General features: G+C 28.4%; 1 protein-coding gene across 1 annotated transcript; it reads right to left on the reverse strand.

The window, feature by feature from the left end:
* Nucleotides 1-1,446: 1,446 nt before the first annotated feature.
* On the reverse strand, nt 1,447-8,611 carry LOC145074487 (putative glycosyltransferase At3g07620). Its single transcript, XM_079020856.1, has 4 exons — nt 8,266-8,611; nt 7,901-8,169; nt 2,921-3,269; nt 1,447-2,211 (listed from the first exon to the last, which is right to left on the reverse strand). The coding sequence occupies exons 1-4, from the start codon at nt 8,530-8,532 to the stop codon at nt 1,546-1,548; spliced, it is 1,551 nt and encodes a 516-aa protein (XP_078876982.1). The 5' UTR covers nt 8,533-8,611; the 3' UTR covers nt 1,447-1,545.
* Nucleotides 8,612-12,245: the final 3,634 nt, after the last annotated feature.

Raw genomic sequence — 12,245 nt, forward strand, 5'->3', positions numbered from 1 at the left:
GTTCCACATCCTCTGGAATCACTTGATATATAGCCCCTAGATCCATTCGATCTTTCCGTTCTTTTACATCTTTATGTTGAATTGCATCTCATACTCTTTGTGCTTGCAAACACCCTCACATCTTTATAACCCACACCGAGTAATTTAACTTAGTAAGCATCAGATAATATAGCATATAACTACCATTCTTCTCGAATTTTTGAACACCATCACCTTTATCTGTCATCAGTAACCTTGGCATATACTTCGGAATACAATAACCACAGTCTAATACCACTTGTTGGAAATTAATTGATCTAATTGCATACAATATTAAAGGTGAATTATCGTTGCTACCACGATGTAATTATACATAAGAGAAAATAAATGAGGCAAATGTTTTTGCAAGCTTAAAAGCTTTAGTCTTTTATAAAAGAAACAGACGGTTACATTTGGATTACAAGAACATAACTGAACACCACACAAATATATAGCCTAAGAAGAGAAATATTATAATAAAACGTAAATTATTCACATCTAGAGAAGATCTCCTAAATCCTGGAAAGTCTATTATATTTATCTACTCTAATAAATGAAAATGACTTTGCCACATGTTCTTCTCTCATAAGATTAGCCACATGTCATTTTGTCATAATTTGAAATATATTTATTTTCCACTTGTCATTACTTTAATTTTCATTTTCAATATATCATTGATTTACTTTCTATAAATTAAACTACCATAATGATTATCAAATTTTAAATTTCAAATTCAATTCCAAATAAATTTATAGTTTAAACCTTTATGTTTAATATTTTGTTATAATTAACCCGTTTAGTACACACTAAACTCATAATTTTAATTAATTTATTCTTTGCATATTTTTTTCTCATAATTTTCACTTATTTCAATTTCAAATTCAAATAAAATTTCTATTTAATCGTTCGTACTTAAAATTTTGTTTTAATCAACCCGTATATTATACGGGTTTCACAACTAGTTTATTAATAAAGTAACCAATAAAGACACGTGTCACTTGCTTTATCAAAAAAAAATCAAAAAGTATCTTTAAACAATTATACCCAACAATTGTTTATTTAGAAAAACTATATTTCCCAAGAGAGAGAAAAATGTCTTTTATTTCTATCATTCCATTCCACAAAGACATAATGCTATCTTTCCTTAGTATTACATTTTCAAAGTTTAACTAAAAAGCTATCTAACAATTCTTTTAATTATTATTATTATTATTATTATTATTATTATTATTATTATTTCATAAAAATAAACTGGAAATTTTGGAGTTTTTATCTATAATTAGATCCACCTAAAGTATTATGAGGTTTCCATCCTCAACAATAATTCGTGACATTGAACCTAATAATCAAAATCAACCACTTGATGATCACAAATAGGAGAATCCATTATCAATCACCAAAAATTAACTTAGGGATTTTAATCAATAGTTTTTCTTAAACATTTGATATATATATTACTTGTATAGGTACAACAAAATTATACTAGTTGTAACAATCTACCTATAAGAGCTAATGAACATTAATTTATCAACTATAAATCTGTAAATTTAACCGTCTCAACCATAACGAGTGCAAAATCATATGATAAACATCATATCTTTTAGCTGGATTATTAACCAAAAAATGTTGTTGTACCTTCTTAACATTCTCTTGCAACTTCTTATACTTATCCTCTGATATTCCCAACAAAATCCTCTTCAAATTCGGTATTTCACTCACCGACACTTGAACCGAAAATGCATCCCAATTAAGAACATCGCTAAATGGAAGAACATAGTTTTGAGAAATCAACACGGGCACACATTCTGCATAAATCGCTTCAACTATTCGTGGACTAGCCACTTCAAATCCACTAGGGCATATGCAAAACCGAGTTCTTTTCATTGTGTCAAGATATGAGACATTATTAGGAACTTTTTCATATACTTGTATGTCTTCATCTTTATCTTTCCAATGTTGGAAAAGTAGTGGTCTAATCTTTCCATGAAATTCACCGCCTGCAAAGAACGCTAGGTTTGTACGATTAGGTGGTGGTAGACCTCCGGTGATTGTAGTGGTTTCGGTTCTGAGAAGATTGATTTCGGGAATAGATGCATCTTTTCTCGGATTGAAATACTCTGAGGTGTTTGCGTTGCATAGTAGTCGTATTGAAGTGAAATATAGTGAATGAACATACCATGTTGCTCTAGGACCCTGCAAACATTACAAGAATTATAATAACTCATTATGATATAAGTAATAGTTAAATGTCTATCTATGCAAAAAAAATAATAATAATAATAAATAAAAATAAAAAAAATAATAAAAATAAATAAAAAATGATGAGGCTAAACTCCATCCAAAGCCAACTTTATTGACCTACAAAAATCTTAAAATCCCCTGCAAATCATGTGGACCGGGCTAAATTTTGTATTAAATTTATCCAACAATTTTTCGTTTTTTTTTTTCTCCAATTAATGCAATGATATTAAATTTTGTATCAATTTATACAACAATGATTTATATTCTTTATAACGTTTATATAAATTAAACGAATTATGTGACCACGTTTCACACCTATGAATATTTACAAATGCCAATACAAGGTAGACAATTCGTTCCATACTTGCATAAATTGTAAGGGTTTGGATCATAGTAGCCAAAGTCTAAGAATTTTAATTTCCAACATGAATCGGTCTCCTTATGGTCACTAGACTTTTATGTCAGCCACCCGCTGATAGTTGTGTACATTATTTTATATCTTCTAAAAAGTGTTGTCATGGGATATGTTAGATAACCATTTGAAGTAACAAGTTAAAATATTCTGTCCTAAAATGAAACGTGATCACATATTTCTTATAAAAAAAATAATATATGAAACCATATTGTAAAAATACATTTTACCTTTTAAGTAATTACCTACCCAATCATGGCAAGAAAGCATGAAATGATCGGATCCAAGGCTTCTATTCCAATAAGGGTATCTTGAAGAAACTATGTGCACATAGTCGCCAATAACACGTTCTAGGACAGCTTTATCACGAACGATAGGATCAAAAAGGGTATCGAGAATCATGACAACACTAAATGGGAGGAAGTAGACATGGGCTTTATCCGGGTTAGATACCTTAAAATTCGGGTCGTTCTCTATAGAGTTTAAAAAGAGTCCTTCCATGGAGTAAATGTTTGTGGTGGGGCCTGTATGGAATAACGGTCGCTCTCCTTCTTTATAGATATATATTTTGAACAACTTTTCCATTAGCAAGTAACTCCTGCATGTAAACCGAATAGCAATGTACTTTTTATAAGTATAACAATAATATGTAAAAAAAATGGCAACGTGGTTTTTTAAAATATAGTGATAATAACGATAGATATAAACTTTTAAATTATAAGTAATTCCAAATTAAGATATTTATGATATGATACGCGGTGTTAGTTTTGGAACTTTTTACTACTAATCCCTGATCGCAAATTTTGACTTTTTATTTAGAAAAGACAAACAATCAATTTTTATCTTTTTCAAATTTTTGGGGTTTTTTTTAAAAGTTTTTTTAGGTTTCTTCGTAACTTACTTTATTTAACAAAAATTAAAATAAAAAAAAAAAATTTACTATATTTTATTTATATAGAAAAACCTTTATATTTTCATTTACTTTGCAAAATAAAGAAAAACTCAACCATTTATCTACCAACAATTAAAAAAACCCTTATATTTTTATTTACCTTTTATATATACCAAAATATTCATTTTTCTCTTTTTAAGAAGTTGCCATTTTTTGTGTCATGGCATTCATTTTTTTTTTTATTTGTTTGTTTTTAGGATGACATAAGAAAAAAATGAACAATATCACTTATTTTTGTTTGAGTAAATGTTTATTTCTCACGGTTTACTTTAGACAAAAAACAAAATCACTTATTTTTGTTTTCATGTTAACCTAAAAATGAAAAAGATAAATGTCATGTCTTTTTCTGATTTTTTGTTTTCATGTTAACCTAAAACCGAAAAAGATAAATGTCATGTCTTTTTCTGATTTTTTTTAAACAACAAACTATCATAGTCCTAATTTAATCCTAAACACCACCTATGTCTCCTAATGAGACTTGAACCTATGATCTCTCATTTGAGAGAGTCACTCCTTACCGCTAGGTTAAAGACCTTTTGATATATTAATATTAATAGATAAATGGTTATGTTTTTTGTAATAATAATATGATGCCTGAAGTATAAATTACGAAACATGGCCACGATAATGAGTGGTCTAAAAGGAAAATACAATAAGTACAACAACGAGATGACACAGATGAAAGGGAAGGGTTGAATGGTGCGTGAGGGAGGAAATTGTTTATGCTGGTCTTTTCTTATTTAATTATATATAAGTTAATTATTCATTTAAATAGATCAAAGAAAATTATAAAAGAAATATATACAAAATTCAAATCAAACATTTTCTATTTTACCAGACTAAAAAAATAAAATAAAAATTTATTGTTAAAAAGAATTTTTTTCGTAATTTTTTATTCGATCTAAACAAACATTTTTTTTGTAATATTCTGAACTTTTTTTTGTTTTGTTTTACAGAAGGAATATTAACTACAAAAGAACGTAAAAAGATCTAGTTAAAAGTCCAAATAAAACTTGATTTTGCAATAATTTTGTTTTTTACCAGGTCATATATATTTATTTATTTATTAAACATTCAAATCAATATAGTTAAAAATAAATCATCTATCTCGAACCATATTCTTTTAAAACTCTGAAACTCTTCATATTTATGCATTATGTATAATTTATAAAATATTAAATTGTTGTGTATTTAAGAAAAACTATACAAATCAACTCTCTTTATAACAAAAAAACTATTATTAATACGAATTTTCTAACATGCATCCTATGAACATATATAAGAAATATTAATTATAAGGAATATTATCATAATAATTTTTATTTAAAAATATGAGATAAAATAATTATGAAAATATTCATTATAATTAATGCATTTCATATTTAATTATCATAATATTCCTCATAATTCATGTTTATTATATGTTAGAAAATTCTTATTTTTTAATACTATGTAAACATTGTTATGCATTTTTATTAAGATTTACTATTCATCTTAAAAATATTAGTCAAATAGTTGTGAGATCCATGTATTACATTAGTTATTTTAAAAAAAAATAAATATAAATGTCAAAATATTTGAAAACTTTGAATTTATAAGAAAATAAGCAAAATATTAAATTATTATAATGTAAATGTTTTTTATCTTTTCAATTTAAACAAATAATTTAAATAAAAAAAAGAAATTAATGAACTTTAATTTTGGAAATTTTAAAATTAAAATGCAAATTTAATAATCAAATTAATATGTATTTATTGCTATATTTATTGCAATTATTGCATTAAAATATTATATAAAATTTAATAAAATAGAAAAACTCATAAAATGACATAGAAAAAAATTCAAAATAACCATAAAATGACATTTGACAAATTAAATGAGAATGTGACAAGTGGCAAAAAAACCTTCATTTATTATATATATATATATATATATATATATATATATATATATATATATATATCCTCCTTAATAAATGAAGATTTTTTTGCCACATGTCAATCTCTCATAAGTTTTTACACTTGTCATTTTGTGATATTTTTGAAGTAAATATTATCCATTTGTCAATTTTTGGTTTGTTACAATTTTTAAAATTAAAGTCATATACTTATATATGTAAAATATTAAATACAATATATATGATATTAAATTGCAATAAATACGTTTATTCCATTTTTATTTTAAAATTGTACATTAAAAAATATTTTCTATTTACACTTTAATTTAATATTTAATTTTTTTTTTAAAATCAGTCCGTGTAATACATGGGTCTCACACCTAGTATATATATATATATATATATATATATATATATATATAGTTGTTAGGCCTAAATTACCCAAAATGCATACAACTATACATATCCATCATAAATACATACATATATAGAATATATACACATACGAAATATGCATATCATTACTATATATAGTCTCATACTCATATCATAAGGATATCATATGTTATTCATGTAAAGCTTGCTAGATTTGTGTCAAAATAAAGTGAAATAAAATACTATAGCATGTGATAATATGAAACATCATTTTGCGTCATCTTATTAAATTATGTATACGTCTTCTTGCACTGAAATTTGGGTTAATATATACAGATTAAAAAGATAATTCTTTGGCTGATTATCAATAATTTTTAAATTTTTATTATAATGTTCATTATTTTTTATGTTCATAATTTGTATTTTAGTAAGAAAATTTAGAAAGACACAAAACGAACCGACAAAGCACCCGCAGGTTTTTGTGAGGCTTGTGGGATATTCTTATATATTTAAGAATAAATTACCAATTTGGTCCTTAATGTTATTCAAAATTATAAATTCAGTATTTGAAGTTGTCTCTTCCTTCAATTTGCACTTCATCACTGATATGCAGTGATAGATGCATAACATTTGGATAGCGGTGACACCAAAAAGATAATAATGACATTTATATTTTAAAGATGTTACACTTAATAGAAAAATATATTTTTTTTACACTGCAGGACAGACTGAATCGGAATAGTGGTTCTGGACCCTTCGAGCACTACAAAGGTCTGCCAATGGTGATATGGTCCCTATGCTTTACATAAAACAAAAATCCAGTCCACTTTTGAAGTCATTTATAAAGGTAAGAGACCATATCCGTAAACAAATTCCATGTTAAGGACAATGTTAAGAATTTCAGATTTTGGACTGAATTTATGATTTCTGGTAAGACATAGGGACCAAATTTGTAATTTATTCTAATTTTTATGCTGTACAACATCACATGCATTAACCAATAAAGCAAGGTTTAAGGGCCGAGAATCATGCATCGTGCCTCATTAATTGCTTTCAGAAGTAGAAAAACATTATTTTCATGCTACACGATATAACATATTATAATATCTTATCTAATCAAACATTAATTGGATTAATACCCAACCATATAATTAATACTTCAATTTGAAGAATTTAATTTCCAGAAGAGTCATATGTTAAAAGAAATATTGGGATTTTGTATTTTTTTTATTACATATAATTATATTAGGAAACTAGTAGAAGGAATAATTAATTTGGATTATTTAACATTTTTAATATCCATTTTCTTAATTCCGATCCTTGTAGTTTCTCTTTACACAAAGAATATAATATCAACTAAATTAATTTTTTTTTAAACGTCAAATATACTAAACTATTTTTAAATTATTCCGTTTATGTCTACAGCAGAAATTAAATTATTTCACTTATTTCTTAAACGGAATTTGAACCCTAAACCTGAAGGACGAGATAGCATCGGATACCGCTGGGCTACACTGGTTTTGAATCACTGTTTTTTTTTTTAAATTAAAATGAACTTATTATTTAAAAAAAAAAATTAAAATAGACTTATTATTGTTGCAAAAATACAAAACGCACTTGAAAAAAGATCGATTTCCAACATAAAGTACCAACAATAATTTATACCGATTTAAATACAAAATTTTTAAAAGCTCCACCATTCTTTTAAGTTTTATCTTGAGGTTGTTTGATGGTTGTATCAAAACATAATTGAGTCACAATAATGATAAAGTAGTACAATTGAAAAGAAATGAAAAACTCACTTTCTTGATTTTTTTTTTGTAACAAGCTAAGAAAAGTCTTTTCATTTGTGCATTGCTTATAGTGTATTAAAACCTGTCTTAATTAAAAGAAAGTCTTTTCATATGCAGAAAAAAGGGGTTTCAAACGTTAAATATGCGATCCACCGACAACCCGAATATCACACAAAACACAATTTTGAACTGAAATGAAAATAAAAATATACCTGTGAAACATGTAAGGATTTCTGTAGATACTTCCATGGGGGACATAATCACGATCATGAAGAGGGTAAGATGAACGGCTGAGATTCATCCCCGCATCTCTGATCAAAACTCTAGCTCTAGCGAGTTCAGCTTCAACTTTCTCCAACTTCTCATCTCTCTTCTTCTTCTTCGATCTCCTCAACAACGTCTCATCTTTCAACTCCTTAATCAATCTACTCACCACCTTATTCATTTTCCCGTTTTGCTTCTTACACGCATCAGAATCACACTATTCAAACAGATAAAAATAATCAATATTCTAACATGTTTAATTCAAAATAATAATTAGATGGCTAATTACTAGAGAGTTAGATTGATGGATTACATGGAACATCGAGTACAGTGCAGTTTTGGGGTTTAACGGTGGTGGTAGCGGTGGTTGTAGGTGGTGGAGATTGAAGGAGTGAATAGAGAAGGATGATGAAGAAGAAGAAGGCCATCGCCATGGCGATAGTGAGGAAGGAAGAGAGAGGAGAGAGAGGCGGTTGGAGGCGTATGAGACAGCGGCGACAAAAGCTACGGCAAAGAGTGTGACGGAGATGAGAGTACACCATTGATTGTTCGATCTGCAAATCTGCGTTCTGCAGATCATCGATCGACAAGTTTAGAGAGAGAGAGAGAGAGAGAGAGAGAGAGAGAGAGAGAGAGAGATAAGAAAACCAGGTGGTTCGGTTTGCATGCAATTAGGAAACTTCCGATTCTCTAGAATTAATGTTAGAGTAATTTACGAAAATAGTCCCCTAGGTATGGTTATATTCGCAGTTTCAGTCCATCTGTAAAAAATTGGATTAATGGTCGCAATTTAATTATTTACATATTTTGCATTAATGGTCATCCGGGCTAACCTGTCAAAAATCAGACATTAAGTACGAGTAAAATGGCCAATATAGTCATAGACTTTTTTTTTATTTTTAGTAAATTTTATATTTTATAAATGCTAGGACTAAATATATAAACTCTAGGTACTAAATGTATAACTGACACTAAATGTTTTTCTATTTTTAGTTAATTTTATATTTTATAAACTCTAGGGACTAAATACATAAACTTAGGGACTAAATAATATAAATGACAGGAAATGAAGTAAAAGCCTTGAATCCCTATTCTAATAAAAGAATACTTTTATTCTCATTTTGACATGTGTCACCTTATTAGACCTCTTAATTAATGTATATTTTATTCTTCTTTTGCCATGTGTTACCCTATTATGTCTCATAATTAATAATTAATACTTGCCACTTGTCAACCTATTGATTATTCATTTTAAATTTTCACTCTATCTACATTAAATTAATAATATTAAAATAAAAATTAAAATAAAATTAATACAAATTATAAAGTGATATAATTTCATATATTTATTTAACTCAATGATTATAATTTTATATAGTTAAAAAAAATCTCTTAATTAATAATCTATTTAAAATAATTGATTAATAACTTTGAATTTTTAGTATAAAAGTTTAATTAATTTTATAACCGTGATTCTCACGGGTTATAAACTAGTAATAGTAATATACCCAATTGTCCATTGTTCAATCCCCCCAAATGATTTATATGGAGCTTCTCATCTCTCTTCTGTGGTGGATACAATTAGTGGTTTTTGTTTTAATCTGGAATTTGCAGGTGGCCGTAGGTTTGTTTTTCTTTTCCAAAAAGACACAACTACATTCGATTTTCAGGGTTTAATTTTGCTGCCCCATTTGTTCTTGAACTTATGTAATTTACTTTTTTGGCATTTTGTGAACCTATAACGAAAATGAAGATGATGTTCATACCATAATCGATTATTGGATTTTATTTTGCTTTTAATTTTTGCCTGACTTTGTGATTTACTGAATCTGGAATAACATTAAAGATAAATTAATGTTTGCTTTTCTAGTTTTCATTTAATATCGATTTTATGAAATTATCATATAATCTATGATTGTGCTTCTTAGAAGAAGACTGTGGCAGTAGTAGTATGTGACGGTGGGGATAATAAAAAAATGTAAGAGTTGAATTTCAGATTTCATATTTTCAAACAGTCCCATAATTAATATTATATTTTTTCTAATAAATAAAAGTTTTTTTTGTCACTTGTCACTTTTATATTAATTTGGACACATGTTATTTTTTGGTATTTTTGAATAGAATTTTTTTCATTTGTCATTTTCTCATTTTTTATATTTTATTAATTAACAATCAAATTTACACACCAATTACTAATTGTCTTAATTAAAAATAGTAAATAAATTACAATATTAATACTTATATATTGTATTTAATATGTTTCCTTTTAAATTCAAAATTTTCAAATCTAAAATTTCAAATTTAAATAAAGTTTTCTTTAAACATTCATATATATTTTTTGTTTTACCAAACCCGTATAACATACGGGTCTCACAACTAGTAAACTAATATAACCTTTACTTTACTATTGATGTACTATCAAGTGGATAGATAATATTATGATTAAATATCCAAAATATTTTCACATAATTAAACAACTAACAATTAATATTGAAGATTAAACGTTGAGATGTCACGAGATAATAAATTCAATTATTGGGTTTCGTCCAGAAACCAAATCGACCATTCGCGATCAAATCTTATTATAAGAAAGAGGTAGAAGCAGAATGTCATGTTATCAGACGAAATTAAAAGACGAAACAACAAAGTAAAGTCAACCTTGTAGTAGTAAATCTTTGACTGGTGAACGACTGCATGGGAGAACTTCTTGTCCTTAAAGGTTTTTATGTCAACCTATAGTTGTAAGTGTCAGCATAAACACCTAGGATTTGATGCAGTTTATTCTTCGGTCCAACAACTATGGAAGAGGAATAAAAGCAAAGTGATTATTCGGAAAGATAGGAGAAATCTCAGAGAGAGAGAGAGGGGGGGGGGGGGAGGGAGGGAGCTTAATTTTTTGTGGTAGTAAATACAACTCCTAGAGAGTTGTATTTATAGTTGTTGGAACCCTATAAGGCAAGTAGACAACAAAAAACCCTATATGGTCGGCCATTAGAAGACCTAAGGCTACGCCTTGCTCTCCAAGCAACTTGTTTTTGAACCTTCCAGAATATTCTTGTGAGAAACATGACGCGACCCCACCGTCGTAGCGCGAAATTCCGTGAATCGGGTTGGTACGACTTGACCGATCCTGAACATTGCTAAAACTAAAGGCTCCCCAGCTCCCAACGACCAATGTGTCGTGCGAATTTCGAGCTGCTCCTAAATTGTGCCATTTGCGCATTCGCGACATCAGCTAGGCTAGACGTATGTGTGGACTTGGCCCAACTCTTGATACACTAAATGTTAGAAAAGGTAACGTCAGTGTTTCTAGGATAAGCATTATTATGATGATGTAATAGTAGGGTCAATAATTGTAACTTATTTTGAAGTAATAAAGATGAATTATTTGAATATTATGTGATTTTATGTGCATTAAACTTACTTATAACGATGTAACAATTAAGAATAAAGACAAAGCGTCAAAAATAAAGTAATAGATAGACCCAATATCTATAAAGAAAGTTGAAGTATTCATAACAAGGATTTCAAGGATATAAGGAACGTTGAATCCGACTTATAACGAAGAATTTATGACATGTCGAAGTTTTATGGCAAAACCGGTACGGCACAACGTAACGTAAAAAGTGAATTTCTGAAAAAATTACTTTTTAGCTATAGCGATCTAAACGAAAGTCGTAGTATACGTTACACATAGAGCATGCACAAAAAGAACGTCCAAATCCATCTTCATATGAGGAAGTAATGATTTCTCTAAGATTTGACATAACAATATGCAACCCAGAATTCGAATTTTAGATCGACCGATTTTTATCCGACACAACCTAAATTAAAATTAAAGATCTCATTAATAGTTGTTCCACGATAAAAAAAAACAGTCGAAAACGGAGTCCGTATGTAGAAGTTATAAATTTTACACGGTCGTTAAACAGTGTAATTTTCTTATACTATTAATTTTAAAATCGGTCGAGAATTAGCCGATGGTTTCAAAAGCATAGTTCCAGATCTTGTCAATACATATGCGTGTATATAAAGAACGTTGAAAACGGGTGTCGTATGCGAAAGTTACTGAAGTTAAAAGTCGGAAGGGTGCTACTGCGAAGGGAGCGACATGGCATGATCTGAGCCCTTGCTTTCTCCCCACGCCTTGCCACTAGATGGTGACACTTTGCACTCAACTCGATGAGTTAGAGGCTCAAAACTCACCGAGTTGGGCCATTTTCCATCCTATAAATACCATGCGAAGGCCAGCATTTTTCCTCACACCATAACCCTTCTCTCTCTCTCTCTCTA

The sequence above is a fragment of the Lactuca serriola genome, chromosome 9 (assembly GCF_051521515.1).
Source record: "Lactuca serriola cultivar US96UC23 chromosome 9, Lser_US96UC23_V15, whole genome shotgun sequence".
NCBI classification, from domain to species: Eukaryota; Viridiplantae; Streptophyta; class Magnoliopsida; order Asterales; family Asteraceae; genus Lactuca; species Lactuca serriola.